The 24,264-nt window shown below is 34.7% G+C and overlaps 2 protein-coding genes, 1 long non-coding RNA gene and 1 pseudogene across 5 annotated transcripts; 2 read left to right on the top strand and 2 right to left on the bottom strand.

Annotated features, from left to right (window-relative positions):
* LOC18604891 (uncharacterized ATP-dependent helicase YprA) lies at positions 604–11,023 on the top strand. Of its 3 annotated transcripts, none has more exons than XM_007037583.2 (27): positions 604–836; positions 927–1,601; positions 1,954–2,065; positions 2,171–2,268; positions 2,944–3,102; positions 3,528–3,596; positions 3,834–3,956; positions 4,036–4,185; positions 4,268–4,399; positions 4,510–4,589; positions 4,760–4,854; positions 4,933–5,000; positions 5,427–5,528; positions 5,620–5,678; positions 5,788–5,895; positions 6,002–6,077; positions 6,605–6,741; positions 6,826–6,985; positions 7,084–7,263; positions 7,349–7,465; positions 8,073–8,228; positions 8,664–8,831; positions 9,392–9,501; positions 9,696–9,819; positions 10,308–10,403; positions 10,483–10,545; positions 10,624–11,023. In XM_007037583.2, exons 1-27 carry the CDS (start codon positions 690–692, stop codon positions 10,684–10,686), a joined length of 3,627 nt encoding a protein of 1,208 aa, XP_007037645.2. In that variant the 5' UTR covers positions 604–689; the 3' UTR covers positions 10,687–11,023. The 3 variants fall into 3 exon arrangements, with proteins under 3 accessions (XP_007037645.2, XP_017973752.1, XP_017973753.1); XM_018118263.1 differs by having other exon boundaries at positions 3,525–3,596; XM_018118264.1 differs by lacking the exons at positions 10,483–10,545; positions 10,624–11,023 and having other exon boundaries at positions 3,525–3,596; positions 10,285–10,367.
* LOC18604890 (isoaspartyl peptidase/L-asparaginase 1) lies at positions 12,547–15,973 on the top strand. Its single transcript, XM_007037582.2, has 4 exons — positions 12,547–12,960; positions 14,101–14,334; positions 14,827–14,913; positions 15,277–15,973. Exons 1-4 carry the CDS (start codon positions 12,799–12,801, stop codon positions 15,754–15,756), a joined length of 963 nt encoding a protein of 320 aa, XP_007037644.1. The 5' UTR covers positions 12,547–12,798; the 3' UTR covers positions 15,757–15,973.
* LOC108661329 lies at positions 17,008–17,470 on the bottom strand. The gene is made up of 3 exons (XR_001927087.1): positions 17,319–17,470; positions 17,159–17,221; positions 17,008–17,047 (listed from the first exon to the last, which is right to left on the bottom strand). It is a non-coding gene; the product is annotated as an uncharacterized LOC108661329 (long non-coding RNA).
* Positions 21,062–22,107, bottom strand: LOC108661173 (annotated as a pseudogene).

Raw genomic sequence — 24,264 nt, 5'->3', positions numbered from 1 at the left:
TAAGGATCACTTAATACAATATTGTAATAAAAATAAAGAAAATGATGTTACATATATTTTTTATTTTATTGAATCTTATCAACAACTAGTTGATTTTTCAAAAAAAAAAAAAAAGAACTACGGGAATGTCATTTGAAGCCCATAGCTTTCGATGTTTGAAATTGAGTGTCGCACCATATCAATTGAATTTTACCTAATGACACTCTTGGTCTTTTGGCATTGCAAGCCAGAAAAAGAAAAGATAACACAAAAATTAAAGGTCAAATTTTGAATTTAATCCTTATACTATAAGAAAGAAGAGAAGCAAATGAAGGTTGAGTTTTGAATTTAGGTTTATAAATTTAGCATAAAAAGGGTGAAAAGTTCCACTAAGCAGCACATTAGCCTAATTAATGTTAAAATTGTAACGGTGTTAGCAATTGAGTTGAAATTAACAAATTTTTAAAGAAGAAGAACTTAATTTATATAAAATTATAATACATGGATTAAATCCAGCATTTTCTTATAGTGGAGGGACTAAATGCAAAATTTGTCAAAATAAACAGAATCCCCGCCAGGGCCCCTGCCCCGCCCTGTATATACATCTATACAAATAAAATTGTCGCAAGTCCCGAAAATCAAAACCCCTTTACTTTCCAACTGTTCCAGATGATGAAAATTGGAAGTTTGAAAGAAGGAAATAGAAACTAATGACGGAAATCCAAGTCCGAACACTGAGCAATGAATCCACCGTCATAACCACATCGCCAGAAAAAACAATTAACGATCTCAAGCTTCTATTGAAACTCTCTTTCCCTCCCGCCTCTTCTTCTCCCAATTTCCACCTTTTTTTCAAGGTAAAAAGCAACAAAATTGAACATTTCAAACATTTCTTATTCTCACAACACATTAATTTAATGTTTTTCCTCCAAATTGTTTTGTTTCAGGGTACTAAGTTGAACTTGCAAAGCAAAGTGAGCAGTCTCCCGATTCAGTCCGGTGAATTCTTTGTTTTGATTCCATTTACAAAGAAAGACAAGCCTCGAATTGAAAACCCTAGTTTTTCCAACAATGCAAGCACTGCCACAAGCTTTGCAGATTCTACTTACTCTGATATGATGCAAGAATTCTCATCTTTACGGGACGAATCAGGAAATTTTTGTGAAGATAATAGTAATAATAATAATGTTTATTTTAAGAGTAAACGAAAAGAAGGAGTGACAATTGATAGGGATGAGAAAAAAGAGGGGCGTGCTTATGACGTTTTATGGAATGTATTGCGGACGTCTGATGGGGATTTGTTTGAGAAAAAGAATTGTGAGAAGTTTGTTGAGGTTTTGCGGTCGGTAAATTGTTTGTCAAGTCCTTATTCAGGGAAATGTATGTTGTTAAGTGAGGCCAAAATTCGGAGTCGTGATGAACAGGCTTCGTGTTTGTGTCCTGTTTGGTTGAAGAAAATCGTGGAGGCGTTTGCTTTCTTAAGCATTTTGTCCGCGTTTCTTCAGCTGCGAACGGAGAGAATGACTTCAGCTTGTTTGAAGGAAGTGCTGGAGCGTTTAAGGAAATTTGGGCTTGGCGTTTGTATGGAGGACATAGAGTGTCTTTCTGTTCTTTGTCCCAAGGTTTGTTACTTTCTGTGATACTAATAAACACCTCCTGCTTAAGTTTCTAGCTGATAATAAGCCTATCTCTGAGCATTGTATGTTAGTGACTTGTGATATAACGCATACTGCAATATTCATTATATTTGCTTTTATATCACAAGTCCTTTCCACTTAGGTTTCTCTAGATGGTTAGATTGCTGAAAATTATAGCGTTACTTCACCATATTGAATTCCTTTGATTCATCTGTTGTCCCTTAACTTTCTAGGACAATGTTCTAAGAGCAGTTTTAGTTCTTCACCTGTCAATTAGTGCTCTTATAGATTCTCTGTTTCATCTGCTTGAGTGAAGTGTTTGATTGTGCCTACTCAGGTGGTATCTTTTGTAAATAATGATATGGAGCCTAAAAATTTTGGTGATGCACTTGTTATCACCCTGACTTCAACAAAGGAGGGAGACAAAGTTGACAACAAACTCGGAGCTGGTATTATTGAGGATATATACATTTCCTTCCACTTTTTTTAGTTAATTTTTTTAAGCTTCCAAGCAAGTATAATTTTTTGAACTGGTTCAACTTTCCTCTTCATAGGTAAAAGTCGCATGTCTCTTTCAAAGATCTTTAGCATAATGAAGAAGTGGGAAAGTTCATTCAAAACTGGCTTGTGGGAGACTATCAAGTTGTTAATGGTAGAACTACCTGCTTCCAATCCTGCATTGTTTCTTCACAGCATGCATACATTTTTTTACATCAAGATTCTATTGATTCTTAGGATGTTCGAACTCTACAAGGACTTGTTTATTGGAGTGATTTCATGAGCTCTTTTGCCCTATCCTCACTTTCTGTGGGCAGTCAGTGTTGTTGTTTTTATTAATTGTCAAACGTTTCCAAATTATCTTCCGTCCCTATTATAACTCACAACTTAACCCAAACCAAGAGCTGAGTCTGATCCATCCAGGCTCAGATTTTTGTCAGCTGCTCCCAAAGAACAGATAATATGAATGACATGATTTTCTATTTTGGGCCAAGGGAAGCTTATATATGTGTATATGTTATTTTTTCAACGACTAGATTTTATTATTGAAAAGTTATGAATCATTTGCAAAAATTATGTGCTTCAAGATCATAACTGGTATACTGGAACAAGTTCTACAATTTTCATTTTACATATTCAATGGGAAAATATCATTATTTTCCTCAGGGATAGTCTTGAAGAAGTTTCATATTATTGGTTGGCCTAAATTCATTTTCTTGACCACCCCTGCATGATGGTTTTTTTTTCCTTATGGCATGCTGCCAGTTGTAGGCATTTAACTCTTTTTTCTATTATGAATTGCTGAATAATTATATTTTCTTTTGTGCAGTCTAAACAGAAATATGAGAATCTGACATCTTTTTCCTTAGAGGATTTGCTCATATTTTGGAAGGAAGGTGATAAGGTTTCAGAAAGAAATGAAACAAAACGGGCGAGGAGAAGCTGGTCCTCTGCTTCAAATTCTCATTCAGTCAAAAGACGATGTCATGTATGTGTATAATCTTACTTAGTAAATGGTTAAGGTGCTTTTTGAAGATATAATCTTATCATTGCATAAGATAAATACAGGAAAAGAAGGAAAAAAAAGAGACATTAGATATTTTCCCCTTAAACTTATTGGAATAGTATTTCTATGCCATATTGGAGTTAAATGGTATGCCAAATACTTAAATTACATATGATAATTTCTCTATTGATGCTGTTTGACTATCATAGTTTCTTTAGCTCATATGTTATATAAGCATTAGAGGTTATTATTTGTTAGGGATTTAAAATCTTTTATGCTAAGAAAGAAGGCCATATTTAGAATTCACTATGTGGGCTCTTTCCTTAACCTTTTTGTTATTAATGTTATAAGACAGCTTTTGAAGTCAAAGGGGCCTATATCATTGTAACACCTTGTTCACTCAGCAGGATACAAGTCAATTGCTACCAGCAGAAATGGTTGAGCATCTCAGAAAGAGCATTGGATTGGATAGACAGGTTTTTTCTACACTTAGTTTGGGTTCTAGGAAAGAAAATTTACTCCTATTGAATTTTGTAGGAACTAGTTGGAAAGCTGCTGTAAAAACATACTGGATTTATTTTCTCAGAAACTCCTGTGGAATCATGCACATGTCTTATGCCATCACTACCTAATGGCCCTAACATGCTAGCATTTTAGCATATCTTATTTGAAATAATTTTCCTAACACTTTACTCGATGTATGACTGATGCAGATGGTTCATGTTGAAAATATTGGTGCTAGAAAAGCTTCCTATGTGGAGATCCCTAAAGAACTCTCGGACAATACAAAATCTGCCCTTCAAAGTATTGGAATTAATAAATTGTACAGCCACCAGGTATGGATGCTTTCCTCTACTTCTATCTTTTTAAAGTCAATAGATCTTGCATGTGTTTGAACCCTCGTTGTCTGTACAGGCAGAGTCAATAATGGCTTCCCTTTCTGGGAAGAATGTTGTTGTAGCAACAATGACATCTAGTGGGAAATCTGTGTGCTATAATCTGCCAGTGTTGGAGGCATTGTCCCATAATTTGTCATCATGTGCACTTTACTTGTTTCCCACAAAGGTTTGTTGCAGTTAGGCCTTTTGATTTTATGATCATTGTGCATGAGCAGTATCTCTACTAGACAAATTGTTCTCTGATGCAGGCCTTAGCTCAAGATCAACTAAGAGCTTTGCTAGCTATAATAAATGGATTTGATTGTAGCATAAATATTGGGGTATATGATGGTGACACTTCTCAGAAGGAAAGGACATGGCTTCGAGACAATGCTAGACTGGTATTTTATTGAAAGTGTTAGCTGTAACAAATGTATAGGCTTTCCCATTCCCCATCCCAGTTGGCTATCTAGCCATCTTTTATCTGAAATCCCTGTCATTGTGCTTGCAGTTGATCACAAATCCTGATATGTTACACATGTCAATCCTTCCATTACATAGACAATTTAGTCGAATACTATCAAATCTTAGGTGAGATTCATCAGAACACAATCTTTACTTTTACTAGTTATGGACTAGTTCACTTTGGTTATTTGTTTTTAGTCAATGTTTGATTCAAGTTGTGGCCTTTGTTTGTGATATTCCTATTCATCATTTGTACTTGTGATCACCAAAGTTCTTTCTATCTTCTTATTTTAAAGTTTTGTAGTGGTCGATGAAGCTCATACTTATAAGGGAGCTTTTGGATGCCATACTGCCCTTATACTAAGAAGACTTTGCAGGCTTTGCTCTCATGGTACTAAGTAAGATTTAGGAAAATTCCTATTATCATATCCTTTTGTTTTTTCCTGACTCGGTGAGGTGGGTTCTATAGTGTATGGCAGCGATCCTTCTTTTGTTTTCTCCACGGCAACTTCTGCCAATCCTCGCGAGCACTGTATGGTAAGATTTCTATTGAGTAATCTCTTAATTTGCTTTTGCTTCTATTACTGTGTGTATTCTGTCATGATGGTGTCTCTACTTTTGTATTCTGGTGGTGCTTCAGACCTCCATCCCACCTCTACTTCTTTCCCAGATATCTATTTTCCCGCTTTTTCAGAAAAAGAACCACCATAATTGAAGGGTGACTATTTTCCAGTTGAGTTACTTTGCCAGATTGTTGGATTTGTTTGTATGTAGCTTGCCTCATAGTCTGGCCTGAATTTTCAGGATATTGAAAATTTTAACTATTTACACATTTTGGCACTTAGATTTGAGGTTTATAGTAGCTCTCCCAAGTGTTTTAATTTATTCCATTGGATTGCTATAGTAGGTTACCTTTATAGTTGTTTTTTTTTGGATTTGAACATAATTTTTGTGATGCTTCAGGAACTTGCAAATCTGTCAACATTAGAGCTGATTGAAAATGATGGAAGTCCTTCTTCTGAAAAGCTTTTTGTTCTCTGGAATCCTGCTCTATGTCTGAGAACTGTGGGTGTTTTTGTAAATATTGTTGTCTTTTCTATTGAGCTAGTGCTTGAGCAGCTTATATGATATTCCTACTGACACTGTTAGCTTACAGGAGCTGGATAAAAGTGACCATGACATAGATGCTAGAAATGCTTCAGATAAGAGTTTGAGGTATGATGAGAATAATCTTTCCTCTTCATTGAAAAGAATGATATTTGGGGGTCCTAAGTTGTTATGCATTTGGCATATCATAACTAGCTTTATCTTTCTTGCTCTTCAGCCCAATTTCAGAGGTTTCATACCTTTTTGCGGAAATGGTTCAGCATGGACTTCGTTGTATTGCTTTTTGTAGATCTCGTAAACTTTGTGAGCTTGTTTTATGTTATACGTATGTCTCACATCATGATTTCTGGCCTGTACTAGTCGTTCTTCAAGCATTTATACTAGGCAAGAAAACAGTGTATAACTATATCGAATATCTATTATTGTATTAGGCGCGAAATTCTTGAAGAGACAGCTCCCCACCTTGTCAATTCCATAAGTGCCTATCGTGCTGGCTATGTTGCTGAGGTCAGTTGTTTTTGTTGTCATTTACTGTCAATAAATTTTGGTTATGGTGTTAGTGACATGCCTAAGTTACAACCTCTTGCCTCGGTGAATTCTGTTTTGTGTTTCCTAAATTTTTCCACCCCTTCAACCTTCTTAATGATGGATGTCTAACATGACCTACCATTATGAAGTCTTGGTTTGGATGTGCGACATGGTTTCTTGTCTAAAGGCTAAGATTATTATCCTACTCAAGTCTTGTCCTTGTTGGTTCCTTAAAGATTGGTGAAAGTTTATTAATTTATTTAAACAGTTTTCCTAGTTTTCTGAATTGTTCTTTTAGTGCACACTTCTGTATTAATTGTTCCAATTAAATGCGTTTCATTTTGATATTTTCATTCATTTAGCATTCTTAATAGCCTAATGGAGTATTGCCACCACTGGATGTTTACATTTTGGGCCTTTTGTTTGAAAACACGAGTTAATCATGTGCAAAACCTACTTTTAACACATGATTTTTTATATTTTAATATTTGTTGACCGTAGAGCAGGACCGGAGGAAAATAGAGAGTGATTTTTTTGGTGGAAAGCTTTGTGGTATCGCTGCAACAAATGCACTTGAATTGGGAATTGATGTTGGACACATTGATGTAACTCTGCATTTAGGTTTTCCTGGTAGTATTGCAAGGTATGGTGCAAATTTGTCATCCTGCTGTCTGTATGAGTGTTATTTTCATAATTTCTAATTGAGGGGTTTCTCTTCTGAATATAGCCTATGGCAACAGGCTGGTAGGTCTGGCAGAAGAGAAAGGCCATCTCTTGCTGTTTATGTTGCATTTGAAGGACCTCTTGATCAGTACTTTATGAAATTCCCTGAGAAATTGTTCAGGAGTCCAATTGAATGTTGTCATATTGACACTCAAAACCAGCAGGTATTAGGTTTTCTATGATGGAGATATCCTCTATATCACTTTATCTGATAGGTTCTAGCAAATTGGCTAATCTGTGCTTAGATGCTGTATTCATTCAGGTGCTTGAACAGCATCTGGTTTGTGCAGCTCTTGAACACCCGTTGAGTTTGCTTTATGATGAGAAATATTTTGGGTCTGGTCTGAACAGTGCCATAACTGCTCTTAAAAGTAGAGGATACTTAATTTCCGATCATTCAAGTGATCCTTTGGCTAAAATATGGAGTTACATTGGGCACGAGGTAACAATTTAACTGTTTAGGTTGGATAGCTTATTTGCTTCTCACTTCCTAAGAATTAAATACTTCCTTATATTTTTTCTTTCAGAAAATGCCTTCACGTTCAATCAGTATACGAGCAATAGAGGCAGAGAGATACGTAGTCATAGATACACAACTGAATGAAACCCTTGAAGAGATTGAGGAAAGCAGGGCTTTCTTTCAGGTGTAACTTCTTGATGCACGACAAGATCACAAATTAAAGGATTAAGATATTTAGTTTATTAATTATGTATATATTTTAAGTCTCAATTGTAATTTACATATGTTTTAAGGTGTTTAGGTTATTTCAATGAATTAGACTTATTTACCTGGTGCTTGGGTAGGAAGTTGGTTATGCATACTTACTTTATTTTCAGTCTTCAGTAATTTATGTTGATGTTGAATTTAGCTATTGAGAATTGTTGTTAAAGAAATTGTCAAAATTGTCCCTCTCTTTTTCCTCATTTCCTTCCTCTCCCTAGATTTCTCTGTTTCTCCCCTTTTCCCTCTGATTTGAGTTTCCACTCTTCGTTTTCTTCCTCTATTCACTGTCTATTTTTCTCTTCCAATTTTTGCCGTATCACTTCTTCGTTTTCCCCCTCTTCTGCTTATTGTTTAGAACTTAATTGTTAGAGACTGGCGTGGTTTACTTTTATAATAGATTATTAGTTGTTACTCATTACCTCTGCATGTATATTCTGTATTCTCTTTCTTTCTTTTTCTCTCTCCCTTTTTCTTTTTTTTTTTTGGTCTTTTTTGGGTTTCTTTTATAAATTGTTCATATGGCACAGGTATATGAAGGTGCTGTTTACATGCACCAAGGGAGGACCTATCTGGTGAAGGATTTAGATTTGTCAAGAAAAATTGCTTATTGCGAAAAAGCTGCACTGGACTATTACACAAAGACTCGTGATTATACAGACATACATATTATTGGTGGTAAAATTGTAAGTCAGGCTATTAAATATATGTTACATGGAAATTAGCTGATTCGGAGCTTATGTCTTTCTTTTTATCAACTTTATTGATATGTTTACACTTGCCTTTTGTAAGATGGCTGAATTTGGTGTTAAAGCCTACTTTTCTTTGCCACTAAGTTATGGAAATTTGAAAATAGCTGTATGACCAAGTGTAGGATTGGTGATAGAACTCTATAACCTGGTTTGACTAACATTGAAATAGACTAAAAAGCAATGAAAGTCAATCTTTAATGATTGAAGGTACATAATGTGTTTCATGTGTGATGTACAGTTGAAATGAATTGAAACTGCATAATTTGCTTGAGGATATCGCATGCACTCTTTATTACCTTTTCAACATGGCTCCTGTTGGAAATTGGAATGTTGAAAGCTTAACCGGCTATTCGTCCTGCTTTTCCTCAGGCCTATCCAGCCAGGATCTCAAAGGACCAGCTCCCAAGAACGACAGCTCAGGCAAATACTTGCAGTGTAACAACTACATGGTTTGGCTTCCGCCGAATTCGCAAAGGAAGCAACCAAATCTTAGACACGGTTGATCTTTGGCTGCCTAGATATTCATATGAATCTCAGGTTCTATTAGGAGCATTATTAACCATTTTTTATTGACTTAAGTACTAAAAAAGCCCCTGAACTATATCTATTTATGCAACTAAGCCCTTATTCTTTTATTGTACTCAAACAAGCCCTTATCTTTTGATTTGTAGCACACAAACCCTTAATTCTAATGGAAAATTAACAATCGTCAAGCTTAATGCCAATTGGTATTCTGTCCATGTGGCATATGACAGCCACCTGGCAGCTGACATGACCATGTGGCAGCTAATGTGGAATGGGCTACGTAGCCATGTCATCAAGTCACCTGGACAGAAAATGCCACCTGGCATTGGGTTGGATGGCTGTTAACTATCCGTTATGGTTAAGGGCTTGTGTGAGTACAAATCAAAGGATAAGGACTTGTTTGGGTACAATGAAAGAACAGGGGCTTAGTTGCATCAATGGACACTGTTCAGGGGCTTTTTTTTTCAATTGTTGTTTGACAATCATTTTAAGTCATTATCCCTTGATGTGCCATATGTATAATGTATGTGGTTACGAGCATGTCTTATTCATCTTGATTCACATGCATGCAGGCAGTTTGGATTAGTGTTCCACAGTCCATAAAAACAGTAGTAGAGAAGAAGTACTCGTTCTGTGCAGGTCTGCATGCTGCCTGTCATGCGGTTTTACATGTAGTGCCATTGTAAGTATTTTACATGTAGGATCTTTTCAATATAGAAGTCTTACATGTAAACATGTTGAGGACAGAAAAGTCTTTTTACCTTTTTGAGGCTTTTTTACCAACAAACATTAGACATTGGTACTCTATTTAATCTTTTATCTTATTATCATGGGTGGTTCTGTGTCTGACGCCTTTTATAATGCCCTGACATATAGGTATATCAGATGCAATTTATCTGACTTGGCCCCAGAGTGTCCAAATCCTCATGATACCCGCTTCTTTCCTGAGAGAATTCTATTATATGATCAGCATCCTGGAGGGACTGGTGTCTCAAAACAGGTAAGTACTTGTAGCTCTTAATTCTTGCTTCACAGTCCTACTGAAAAAGGGTCTGGATCTATGTTTAAAGACTTTGAGGCTTGTTGAATTCGTGATATTTTAATTGAACTAGTTTTATTTTTGAAAGTCTGAAAAAGCTTTGAATTTTTAAAGTGCTGATAAAAGATCAATCCCACGTTGTCCATATCTGGGGTAACCTAGTAACTTAAATATATTAAGAGTCTCTTCACTTATTGTGAATTATATTTAGGTTGAATAGCCATCATAAAATTTCACATTAATGATATATGCTCTTTTATGTTAGAGGCAATTTCAAACTTCATTATTGTAGACCAGTAAATGATGGCTCAGCAATGGGATTAAGCAATTATATGTTTTTGACGGAATGGAAAGTTTGTATGCAAGCTTATAACCAGTTGGATTATTATGGAGATAAAATTTTGAGTTTTAGGCAATTTCTAACAGGGAAACATCTGAATGTGTAACAGATCCAACCATATTTCACAGAGCTTTTGTGTTCTGCTTTGGAACTTCTAACTTGTTGCCACTGCTCCTCAGACTCAGGTTGCCCAAATTGTGTTCAGGTTTGTGTTAATTCTCAGAACCTAGTTGTTTACTTTCTGTCTCGCCACTGTAGTAATTTATAGGTCTTGTCTATTTCAGAATCTGGCTTGTCATGAGTATAATGAGCTCATAAACAAGGACGCAGCCATCATGATTATAAAGGTTCTACCTTCAAACCCATGGATTTAATTAACTACCTGCTGCTTTATGATAGTGACTACAAAATTCTTGTTTGTTCAGGGTGTTTTGGATGCTGAAAAATTATATTTTGAAGGACACCCTGATTCCACACCGAGTTGTTGAGGATAGAAAAACAATTCAACATCATATGTAATCATGGAGGGCTGATTTTTTATGTTGAATTACGTTTCTTGGTTCCTGTAGCCTGTTAGATCTCCTTCATCCTTGAACCCCCAGTATCCCAGAAACTACCAGGTAGGCTTGACCAACATCATCAGAATTGATTTCTTGTACACCAGATGTTTTACATGATCGTGATGTGCTATGCCACTGATTATGACAATGTTTATGTATATACTATATGTTTTAAGCTTCTTTCCTCAACTTGCTTGCATAGATCTGGGGTTAATTATATTTAGAAATCCAAAAGATTCAAGCAAGACCTTGCAGTTCATTTCTACGTCATCAGTTAATTTCTTTCGTACTATTTCGTAGGCAGTTACTGGTGAGTGGTATATAAGAGCCAAGCTGCTTACAGTTTGCTCGATAGAGGTTTGATTGATGCTTGCTTTAGAGTTTTATATATATATATATATTGGAACAGTTATGTTGAATTGTTAGCTAATTAAACAAAGCTAAGTTTAATAAGGTTCGTTTAATTGATCAATCTGAACTCTGATTTGAAAGCTCGTGAATCTATAGAATATAAGTTTTATACATGAAACTATATTATCTAAAAACATTACCATTATAGTGCGAAGATTCAGTAGGATTTATTAGAAGTATCAAACTTAGTTGAGTTTTTAATAATATATATATATATATATATATATATATATTTACACATCGAAATCTGCGTCTGGCTTGAAATTGGCAAATTTATCGCGTGCTCACCTGAAACCTGTATTTGCTAAGCTTGCACATATGTATATGCATATATATAAAGCACATCGAAATCTGCGTCCAGCTTGAAATTGGCAAATTGATCGCGTGCCCAGCTTAAACCTGTATTTTCTAAGCTTGCATGAAAGCTGGACTTGGATTGAATTGGATTAATGATACATGACAGGCGGACAGAGCTTGGTTTTTCATAGTTTAATCCAGCTCAGTTAAAGGCTGCGGTAAGCTAATAAACCCTGAAGCATCCTAACATTGTTGATGGATTGAGATCTGGATACAAAAACTTTGTAACCAAATTACCTTAATTGTCAGCAGTCTTCAAAAAAAATCCCACCTCGAGGCGCTTCGATATTTAGTACTAGATTAGATTTCAGAGAATGGTGATAACGGAAAATTGTTGGCATTAAAGAGGAAGCAGACTTGGCAGGGTTGGGTTGGAGTATCTAAAGAATAAAAAGCTTGGGGTTGGAGAATGTCAAGAGTAAAAAGCTTCGGCCCGTGAAAAAAATCAAAATGAACAAACAAGTTATTTGGCCCATGCAGGCCTCCAATCTATTATTAGGACATATTATGAGCACCGAAGCTCAAATGCAGGTAATAGGCCACGTGACATTTGAGGTCCCGACAAATATAACAGAACTCCAACTCCAAGCTCCACGTTCCAACCACCTGCGCATATGTGCCAACTTCGAGTTCCTGAAAAGAGGAGAGAACGGACTGGTTTTGTTTGGCGTTTAAAATGAGAGAATCTGATCCCAAATCAATCAAATACTTTTACAGGCTTTTGTTCCAATTTTCAGGATTTCCTGTCCTATGCCATTGGAACCTTAAAGGCACTTTTGAACAGATATATTTTTATGGGAAGAATATTTTACTGCTACTACTACTACTCCTCTTTTTCTTGTTAAAACAATGTAAATGAAAATGATTTATCGTTGATGCTTTTGGTGGGTGAAGTACACATTTTATACAATCTTTGCTCACTTTGTCTCTTTATGAGGAGGCGGGATACAAGAAAATTCTGTTCGCAAATATAGTCTAGTCTCTGTGCTGCTACTCATTTCAGTGTGGAATTTGGTTCAACTCGTGACCAATTAGAAACAAGAGTGAGCGGGAATCTCCTAAGTGACGCACCCTTTCTTTCTTTCTTTCTTTTTTGTTTGCTAGTAGTTCAAACTATAATTAAAGTAGAGTCTCTCACGTCTGAAATGTAACTACTACCAGAAGAGGAAAACAAAGAGAGCAAAGCCAATAGGATCTAGAGGGGAGGGGGTCAGAGGGAGTAGGTTCTAGACTAAAAACACTTGAAGAAACAGAAAAGAGGGAGAGGCACAAATGGGGTGGGCAATAGCTCTTCATGGAGGCGCTGGCGACATCCCACTTTCTCTGCCCCCTGACCGCCGCCTCCCTCGTGAGGCCGGCCTCCGCCACTGCCTTGACGTTGGCATCGCCGCTCTCAAAGCCCATAAGCACCCCTTGGACGTTGTTGAACTAGTGGTATATGCTTATATTACTATATCAAGTATTTTTGTTCATTGACTGCATCTGTGTTCTGGGTTTACGCCAACATAAGTAGAGCTTCTTACTTTTTTGTGATGTGGTGTTGGTGCCAATGGAGATTCCAAAATGACCTGTGGCTGGGGTATACAATTAGATTGAGAAATAATTGGATTCTCTGATTCTACTTAGCCATTTTTTTTATCAAACAGTTGTGGTAATTTGAGGGGCATTCAATTGTGAAATTCTGCAACTGTGAAACAAATATGATTGATGTACCTTTAAGATTAGTGGCTTTACTTCAGGGAGAATGTTAAATAGTTAAGTGGTTAACAAAGGTATTATAATGTTTGTTTGTTTTGTTACTTGTTTTTCTATTTTCAGAGACAAAAAGTAAAAAGGTCTTGATAAAAGAGCAAATTATATTTTCCAAAAATTAGTAAGGTAAAAGTTTAATTTTCTTTCCGGGAACAAAATAAATGGTCTTATGTTTTATGCAAAACAATTATGTTAGATTCATTATATTTTAGTCATTTGTTCATTTTCAGTAAATTATGGTTTTGCTTTCTTTTTTTTTTTTTATTTTCTTTTTGCTTTGTCACAACTGTTTAGGAAGCAAGAGAGCAAATAGCAAGAGTAACAACCAAAATTAACCTACTATTCCCTCAGTTATTGTCTGAGCTTTTTATGATGTATAGACTTATTTGTAAAAGGTTTAGATTATGACGAGGAAACTGAATTGGGCTTTGCATGGTTAGATTTCACTTGGCTTGGTATTGGAACAATCCCTTTTTGAGGAATGTGCGTCATGACTTATGACTTTCTCTTTTATGCTTAGTGTAGTGCACAGAAAGCAGAGGTACTAGATTTCAATAGGTTAATTTTTTATCAACTTGAAATGGATTTTTCTTCTCTTTTTAACTTCTTACTGCTTTAAATCTTTGGCAGTTTCTTGGGTACAAATTAAAATCTCAATGCTGCTGCTATGTGTTTGCTGTTTGTTACATTCAGACACCTAAATATCTCTTTGATGTTTATCTGAATAGACAAAAAGAAAAATTCTGTTTGTTGTAGAATTTAAAATTTTCTGGATTTATGTTCTTTTTGTTATATGCTACTGTTGATTTTTGCCACATATAGGTCCGTGAACTGGAAAACCATCCACATTTCAATGCGGGCAAGGGATCTGTTCTAACCACCTCTGGCACAGTTGAGATGGAAGCTTGCATCATGGATGGCAAGACAAAGAAATGTGGAGCTGTTTCGGGCCTCAGCACTGTTGTTAATGCAATATCCCTTGCACGCAAGGTCATGGACAAGACCCCTCATATTTATCTGGCATTTGATGGGGCTGAGGCCTTTGCAAGGGAACAAGTAAGTGACAAGCATACTTTGATTTGCTAATGCTCTTTTAACATCCATGTGGCTGAAGGTCTCTCTGTTCTGTTCTTAAATTTCCTCGAAATCTGAATATTAATTTCTTTAGTTCCTTGTTGCTTGCCTTTAGTATTTTTTTCATTGTACATTGAAGTAATCAAATAAGGATTTTAAAATGTTAGAATTTATGGCTCTAATTTGTCGGATGTTGGCAACATATGCTCCGTATAAGTCAGTTTTATTCTTCGTCTTGTAGCCACCCCTTTACAAGCTTGATTCACAACCAAGTTCATCAACTATGTTGTTTTTTTTTCCTTTGTTATCTTTTCCAATTTGAGTGGAGGTAAACGTGTCATTTGAGCTCACAATGATGCTCTCTTGTTCAGCTCTTGTTACATCAAACTCAATATATGGTGCTTATCCCTTGGAATGACTACTAAATGTTTATGACCAGCATTTGATATGTCTGTTTTCTTTTACATTGATCAGGGTCTTGAGACTGTTGATCCGAGCTATTTTATCACTCCAGAAAACATTGAGAGGCTTAAGCAGGCACAAGAAGCTAATAGAGTTCAGGTATTTTCTTATATTCCCCACCAATCTATATGACTGAATTTTTTTTGTGAATAGTCTTTGTGCGTTAAATTGCATTACCTCAATCATCCTTGCAGTGTGTTCTACTACCATTAATTGGCCTTGCTATTACAGATCCTTTTGGGCTACCACCAAAACTGTCTATTTCTTTTACCATATTTAGAAAATATAACTTTTAAAAGTAGGGCATTAGACTTTTTTACTAGAAAAAGCAGAGTAATTTTCTACCTGTATCATGTCCTGGTAGTCCTTTCCCCATCATTCAACTTTTCTTGACCAAAGTCTGATTTTTAACAGATGAAGTATCTTAAAGGTTTGGGTTGTTGGTCTTCTTTGAATCTGCAGATTGATTACACACAACCAATTCAAAAGGAGGTGAAGAAAGATGATGCAAGTGTTGATGGTGACAGCCAAATAGGCACTGTTGGATGTGTAGCTGTTGATAATGAAGGGAATTTGGCCTCTGCAACATCTACTGGTGGACTAGTGAACAAAATGGTGGGTAGAATTGGGGACACACCAATCATAGGTGCCGGGACTTATGCAAACCATCTCTGTGCGGTTTCTGCTACAGGCAAAGGCGAAGCCATAATCCGTGGTACTGTTGCAAGGGATGTTGCTGCTGTTATGGAATTCAAAGGTGTTTCCCTCAAGGAAGCTGCTGCTTACGTTGTAGAGCAAGTTCCACCAGGCAATGTTGGGTTGGTTGCTGTCTCTTCCACTGGAGAAGTCACCATGCCCTTCAACACCACAGGCATGTTTCGTGCATGTGCTACTGAAGATGGACATTCAGAAATTGCCATATGGGATTCTCCATCAAAGTAGGCAATTGATGAGTATTAGCTATTTGCAACTTTTTTGCCTTAAAAGGCTGGAAGATCGCTCTGAAACATGGAGCGGTTCATGTAGTTATTGTTGTCATTTGGTGGCATGAAATGTTGATCATGTAATTGCTTTTCTAGCCTTGAATGCTAATATTATAAAATTTCTTCCGAACGAATAATGATATGTTTGCAAACAATTAAATTAAGTTCCCATTTTCTGAAATAATAATTCATTTCTTAATCTCAGAATGAAAATCATTTTGGGAGTATACTTGATAACAGCTTTATTTGACGGTTTGTTATTCTCTGAGAGGAACATGTTTGATCACATTATAATGCAAGGCATGTAAAGCTATACCTTAGGGACAGCAAACAGAGATAAACTCTGCCCCATTAATATGCCCGCCCTATGCGATCCGGTTTAATCAGTGTCATTTCATCTGACAAATGATTCTTGCAATTCTCCAACTTTCCTGAAGAAAGCAGGATATTTTGACTGATGGTTGATGCTGGTTTATTCACCGCTAAATTGCTCCAATGATCAAAACTAAGAGTGAGCAAAGTCGGTTTCCGTTCGATTTCGGCTGATTTTACGTAAAATCGGCAAAAAAATTTTATCAAGTTAATTGACTGAACCGCACCCCCCTCCAAAATCGGTTTCGATCGATTTTTAAGATAGACGGACGGTCGGTTACGATTCCGTTTTTTAGATTGTGGGCTTAATTTGATTTGGGTTTGGGTTGTGAAAGTTTCATGAAATTGACTTGGACTGTGAAGGTTTATATGGGCCATAAAAGATCCATAGATTTAACTTATTTTTCCATGAGTACTAGTAGTAATTCAAGGATAGAATATTGTCACTTTCTAAAATAAGGCAAATCAAATTTTAAAACAATGATATTTTTTTTATATAAATCACAAAGATTTCTACTTTTGATATAGTTAAATAATTTGATCCTTTTTTTTTGTTTGACATAAGCCTTTTGTATATATTTTGTTACAAAGAGTTTTTTTAAGTCTTCTTTTGGACCTATTTATTTATTTTTCAAATGATTAATAATATTAATCTTCATGCAATAAATTAACATTAATCTTTATAGAATAAATAAACATTAGTTTAAAAAGTTCTATAATTAAATATGATCTCAAAGAAATTAACATTAATCTTCATACAATAAATAAACAAAGAAGAGTTCTACAACTTAAAGCTTAATGACATAAATTACTAAATTTCAAAATATGAATCTCCAAGGCTCCAACTTCAAATTTTAATGATTTTGCAGAACATGCTCCTAAAAAGATTAAAAGAAAATATATAATTAGTGTAAATTTTTGTAGTAAGATAACCTAAATGAATTATAAATAACATATAAATATTGCATAATACCGAATGATAACATTACCTGAAAATGTTAATCTGACTCAGGCTCAGACTCAGCTATTGTCTCCAACGCAATAGTAGCCAACTCTAAAAAATAAAATAACAAATATGGTAAATTAATTTTTGACAAATCAAATAAATTAAATTATAAATAAAACTATAAAAAGAAATAAAATAGTTACCAAAATCAAGTTTATCAAGCTCATCCAGATCATCTTCAATCAAATCCAGATCACCACGTGCCTTTCCACGTAACCAATCTTGAGCACAAATAAGTGCTTGCACAACCTTAGGAGTCAAAGAACTCCTATATGCATCAAGCACACGTCCACCGGTACTAAAAGCAGATTCCGAAGTAACTGTTGATAGGGGAACAACCAAAACATAACGAGCAATAGCGGCAAGTATAGGAAACCTAAACTGATTAAGTTTCCACCACATGAGAACATCAAACTCATCATCATCGAAAACCTCATCATCCATAGGCTCAGATAAATATTTCTCCAATTCCGTTTTCAGTTCTTTTGATCCAGTGTTTAACCGGTGCTTTTTGAACCTATCCAATCTTTTTTTAGTTCGTTTTGTGTCCTTGCCAATCAAAGTTGAAACAACATTATCATTACAACCACCACTGGTGCCTTGACCCATGGACGTTAGACACTGTTGAACACATTCACCAACATCACAAGTTGAAGGTTGTAACATATTTCTATAATAACGAAACAACTCATCCATTGTTTGTGTTAGCAAAGAAAACATCATTGAAGCTTGAGTTGGAGGATACATGTCTAGCAAAGTGAATTCAACATAAGAAAGCTTTTTCCTCGGATCAAGTATAGCAGCAATAAATAACACCAAATTCATTTTCTCCATATTGCCCTAATACTTGTCATATTTCTCTTTCATCCTAATTGCCATAGACTGTAAATCAACATCATCACCATTTTGCCATTCAATCAAAGTCGTATACACATCAGAAATGGAATCCAAAAAAGCATTAGCAGTTATGTAAGATGTGCCTGAAACATTCAAAGTCAAATCATAAAACTCTCTCAAAAAACGAGAAATCCTCCTAACATTTGCCCAATCTTTGTCATCGGGCACCCCATCTCCTGACCTTATGAGCTCAGGTATGTAGCCATTATCACATAATTAAAATGATGCAAACGCCCTCTGAAATTTCAAAGCTGTATCCAACATCAAAAAAGTATAATTCCATCTAGTACTCACATCTAAATACAATAAATACTTGCTCTCAACTCCTGCACTAATAGTACACTCCTTAAACTTGACTAATCTAGCAGGGGATTGTCTAATATATCTCACTGCCCCTTTAACACAAGCAATTGAGGTATTCATATCCTTCAATCCATCAGAGACCACAAGATTCATAATATGAGCAATGCATCTCACATGAAAAAATCTACCACTTAAAATACTAGTTCCAGCAACATTATATTATTTCTTCAAATGCCCTACTACAACATCATTTGAACTAGCATTATCAACAGTGATAGAAAAAATCTTTTGGATCTCCCAATACCCCAAACATTTACTAATTGCCTTACCCATGGCCTCACCTTTGTGACTAGTGATCGGACAAAAATTCAAAATTCTTTTTTGCAACTTCCAATCATTATCAATAAAATGGGCAGTTAGACACATATAATTAATTCTTTGAATCGAAGTCCATGTGTCAATGGTGAGACATATTCTACCAGGACATGATCTTAACAATCTTCTCATTCGAGTTTTTTCATTAGTATAAATCTTATAGCAATCCCTAGCAACAGTCCATCATGAAGGTATACGAAATCTAAGACATGCTTCGTTTATGTGTCTCCTATATCCATTATTTTCCACAAACTTAAAAGGCAATTCATCTAAAATAATCATCTCAGCTAAACTCCTCCTAACTGCCTCTTGATCAAAGTTCCAACTATCCAACCCATCCCCTCCCGAAGCAAAAACTAATTCCATATGCCTTTTCTCCTCACTATCACGCACCAATTTCAACTTAGGACAAACTTTAATATGATTTTTCAAAGAAGATGTTCCATTCTTTTTTGTATCAGCACACAATTCTTTACCACAATGAGAACATTTAGCTTTCTTATTACCTTTCTTATCAACAAATTTGGTGAAGTGATCCCACATAATCAATGTAGATTGAGACGGCTCCATTTGCTTCAGCACCTTGCTTACAACTTCACACGTTTTGTTAGGATTAGTAGAACTAGCAGTAACATGAGGTGTAGATGTTGATGGTGTTGGTGTTGGTGTCTCATTAATTGCGAAATTTGTTTCCTCATTAGTTGACATCTACAAAAAAATAATAATACCGAAATATTAATTTTAATATTTAATTCTAACATATTGCCAATCATTTTAATTAAAAATTCAAATAATAATTCTAAGTTGCCAACCCTGTGAAACACATGCATTTCAAGTCTTCAACTACCAGTTGCCAGATTTTAATTCTTTCATTTACTTGTCAAAGAAAGGTTCTGCAGTGTACAACAAACAACACTCAAGGAAGCACGATTCCAAACAGCAAGCTTAATGGAACAAACATAATTTTTACAAGCAAAAAACAACCACCCTAAACTCATAATCTCTAACATATTTTCTCTCAAACTTTCTTTCTCTGCTTATTTTCACAAAATAACTTAAAAAATAAAAACTATTGTTTACCTTGCAATTACAGCAATTTTGACTGAGAAACACAATTGGTAGCAACTGAGAAGCACCTATTGCTGTATGAGACGGCTGCTGGCTGTATGAAGCGAAAAGGGAACGAAGAAAATAGGGGGCTGTCGGGGGAAAGGCCGAACAGCTGCTGGTTTGTTAGGTCTGTAGAAGTTGATTGCTGGTTTACAGGTTTAGGGTCTTTTGAAGGGGGTTTTACACTTTTACCCTTATGGGGGGCAGAAGAGAAAGTGTTTAATGAGGGGTATTTTAGAGGGGTATTTTGGTGCTTTCACCTTCAATGGAAACCAAGGCAGTCAATGCCCGGTTATTCAGTTGGCTTGGGGGGGAAGGAGTCCCCCCCGAGGGCCGAGCAGATCGACCGACGAGGTCGATCGGCATGACCGACTGTTGCTATTGCAACCGTCGATTACAAAAATCCACGGTCGCGGTCGGTTGCTCGGTTGCAACCGACCGCTGCACAGTCCTAATCAAAGCTACATAGCTTAAGTTACTATTTCTTGCAGTATGACCTTCATTTTCTCCCTCAACCGAAAAGCTAAACCTGTCAAGTTTCCGGTGAATTAGATTTAAGCCTGAACCACAATCAAATTCATGCGTGCGGCCACAACGGAAGTAAAATAATTCTCCCCATGTACGACCTTTCCTTATGGAAAGTGCATATTGTTTAGTATGCATTAGCAATTGTGTGTTTTACAATAAATTTTTCATTTTTATTCTGTCGCATTTCAAATCTGATACATAACATGTTTATATGATATTGAAATAATGAAAAAAGCTCATACAGACAATAATTATACATAAGAATAATAATATGAACCACTCATTGATAATACATTTTATTTTTTGCTTCTGAAAACAAAAAATAACAAAATTAACATTTAAATCAACATATTAGTTTGGTTAATGATTTCTTCTATTAATATACTATTTGATATATATAATATATTAAAAAATTATATAATTATGACCATAATCACTATTTATAATTAAAACAGTGGAAGCCATATATATATATATATATATTTATATATCTCAGCGCGCAATTAGCAGGAGGAAGGACCAATTGTGTGTTCTTACGTGAGCGAGACAATGACATTGAAACAGGTCGAGGACGATTTCATTCATTTCCAAAGAGTATCAAAGAGCTAATGAAATATACTTAAAACAAAAATACTAATAAAATGATAGTTTATCACAATTGTGCATCGTCAAATTAGCTACCAAATATCAATCCAGAACCAATTAACTTGCCAGCTGTTATCTCATCTAGACGTTCTATCATCTCAGCTGTCAAATAATTCTCCCAATCTCCGACTTTAACCTTTCTGAAAAAATGGCGATTATCAACTATGATATCTCTGCTAATTTTTTGCACGCTTGTTCTATTGACTTCCAAATTGCTCAAATTCTCAATACCGCACAGCCTTACTATTTCTTGGATCACCCCCTTACTCTCTTCCTCTAATGAAAAAGGGTGACCAAGAAATTCAGCTAGTCTCTTAACAACAACCAAGGGCTCCTTCTTCAAGTCCTCGTACTTCAAGAACAAGATTTTCGTTGGGGTTTCTACGCTCCCTTTCCAATACCCTAAAACAGGATCCCAATAGGGTCCATAATGGGATATGCCTTGGCAAAACAACTCAAATGCCTCTTGTAATGAAAGGGGTGGAAGTTCTTTGGGCCTCAACTTGCTCATAAAGAGCCACTTGGAAACAAGCACATCTTTGGGGTCCCGGAAGATGTAAATGAAGCTGCATCCAGAAGAATTGGTCATGGAATCGGGTAACAAAGTGTAAGGGATGTGAGTTGAGAGGAGACGTTATGAAGGAGATGCATCGAGATTCGAAACAGATTGATCATTCTGGTAAACGTAAGCATCCAAGAAGGGAAGCAATCATGAGGACCAGTGGTGAGTAAAGGATGCTTGGAAAAATCATAGCGGGTTCGGTTTATAGTGGCGAAAATAAGTGCTCTAAGCCATGTGGTGCCGGTTTTTGGAAATGTAGCCAAGACAATATCAGTAGGTCGAGCCTTGAAGCGATCTTGGATCCATATCACACCTTTCAAGGCAGCTTTAGGGGTAAGCCAGAATCCCTGGCAATGAACTAGGTGTTCAGTCATCCAGCCTTTGCCTATGGGAAGGCTGCGGAGCGTTTCTCTATATGTCTCAAGTGTCCTTTGGAGGTCTAAATCTTCTTTCTCGTCGTCGCTCTCGAGGATATTGTCACACAGTGGTGAGGGAAGGAAAAAGTCAGCCATGTGGAAAGATCAAAGCACCAGTTTTGAAGGCAGGTTATATCGCTAATTAACTGTGAGAGACTAAAAAGACACCAAATTTATAAGGGCGAATAAATAGATAGATTGGGTGAATCAAATATTTTTAAAAAATTGATCAAAACCAATCAAATATAAGAGAAGATCAAATTGATTAAATATAGAATTAATTTGATCGGTTTGGTTTTGGACTAATGAATCAAAATTTTATCACTTTTTTTTTTTTATAAATTACAACATTAAAACTTGTAAACTTCATCCATAATTATAAAATATACAAATAATCTAAACATAAAACAAAACATATATTTATTCTTTCACTCACATAATTATGTCTTTTTACATAAACCATCAAATTAACATTCAAGATTCAATATAACAAAAAGTTAAAGATAATAAAATTAATATCCACAAAATAAAACTATAATATTATAATGTATTATATCAGAGTTTGTATAAATAATAACTAATTATAAACAATATGTTATGAAAACTAAGGTGATAACTAATAAAATTATTAAGTGTAATCATATAAAATTTATTATAAGTTATGGTAATACTTATGTATAAATTAAATATGTGTATATATATAATATTACTTTATTATATATACAAAATTAATGACACAACTTATATGTTATAATATTTTAATTTTTATATCAAAATTTGCATAAATAATAACTAATTATAAACAGTATGTTATAAAAACTAAGGTAATAACTAATAAAGTTATTAAGTGTAATCATATAAATAAATTCTATTATAAGTTATAGTAATGCTTATATATAAATTAAATATATATAATATTACTTTATTATATATATATATATATATATGAAATTAATGACACAACTTATATGTTATAATGTTTTATATCAAAGTTTGTATCAATAATAACTAATTATAAACAATAGGTTATAAAATTATGGTGGTAACTAATAAAGTTTTTTTTTTCTTTTTAGCATTGCAACCCATTCAGGGAGGGTGGTGGTATGGTAAATAATAAAATCATTAAGTGTAATAATATGAATAAAGTTTATTATAAGTTATAGTAATGCTTATGCACAAATTAAATATATGTATACATATAAGTATATTTATACAATTATATATATATATATGTATATAACATTTTATATTACGAAACATTACTAAAGTGTAATAATTATAAGATATTATTATGTAGGATATTTACTATCATATATTATAATATTAACATATAAATTATATAATTTAAAATATATAACTCGTAATTTTATATTAATACAAATTTACAAATAAATAAATATATATAGCTAATATTAAATTATTATGATTATGATTTTTATACATACATATAATAAATTAATATATGTTAAGTATATTATTAATTAAATTTACTATCAATTTTTCTTAATATATAAAAAATATTATTAATATATATAAGTATAAATTAATTTGGTTTTCTGGATGGATTGATCCAAAAAATTTAAAATCGAGAACCAACCAAAAAATCAGTTAAACCAAACATTTTAGAATAATTGACCAAATGAATCAATTATATCGAACCGTTTTATACGAAGCGCATTTAATTTGAATGGATAATTGATATGATTTAGTTTTACTCACTCCGACAAATTTATACCACCTCAATTGTATTTGCATATAATCTTTTGATGTTTGTTTTGTCCCACTATCAGACAAACAGTTCAACTACTCATATATTTTGCTATTATGGGTTAGCATGCTGTTTAAAATATGGGCAACATTTGGATTCTTACTAAGATTTCTAGCATTGTTAAAGTAGAAGAGGCTGTGAAATATATTCAAGCTTAATTCATCTTAATTGTTTATTATGCCTAAACAGTGTATGTTGGTTAAGGTTCAGAGAGAACCAAAGTTATAAATCGAACTATATATGAAATCAAGAAAGATTAAGATTCTAAAGATGAGATCCGAGTGAAAATCGTATTCGGATTCCTTTGCATCGAATGGTGTGGGAAAATGATTAACTAACCGTGGCTCAGTTCTTAAGAAAATGAGGGACAAATTTGGACCATGAATTTATTGGTCGCGTTGTGTTTTTAAATCACGGTCTCACGTGAGAGCCAACAACCGTTAAACTCCGTCCTGTCCTATAAGGATTGAATCACCCTTTACAAT

Source organism: Theobroma cacao, chromosome 3 (assembly GCF_000208745.1).
Source record: "Theobroma cacao cultivar B97-61/B2 chromosome 3, Criollo_cocoa_genome_V2, whole genome shotgun sequence".
NCBI lineage: Eukaryota > Viridiplantae > Streptophyta > Magnoliopsida > Malvales > Malvaceae > Theobroma > Theobroma cacao.
This window is presented reverse-complemented; position numbering and strand designations above follow the sequence as displayed.

Coding starts and splice junctions, on each gene's coding strand:
- LOC18604890 (XM_007037582.2), top strand. CDS start 12,799: ATGGGGTGGGCAATAGCTCTTCATGGAGGCGCTGGCGACATCCCACTT. Junction 12,961..14,100: donor TGGACGTTGTTGAACTAGTG/GTATATGCTTAT, acceptor TGCCACATATAG/GTCCGTGAACTGGAAAACCA. Junction 14,335..14,826: donor AGGCCTTTGCAAGGGAACAA/GTAAGTGACAAG, acceptor TACATTGATCAG/GGTCTTGAGACTGTTGATCC.
- LOC18604891 (XM_018118263.1), top strand. CDS start 690: ATGACGGAAATCCAAGTCCGAACACTGAGCAATGAATCCACCGTCATA. Junction 3,103..3,524: donor CAGTCAAAAGACGATGTCAT/GTATGTGTATAA, acceptor TTGTTCACTCAG/CAGGATACAAGTCAATTGCT. Junction 5,529..5,619: donor CTGCTCTATGTCTGAGAACT/GTGGGTGTTTTT, acceptor GTTAGCTTACAG/GAGCTGGATAAAAGTGACCA.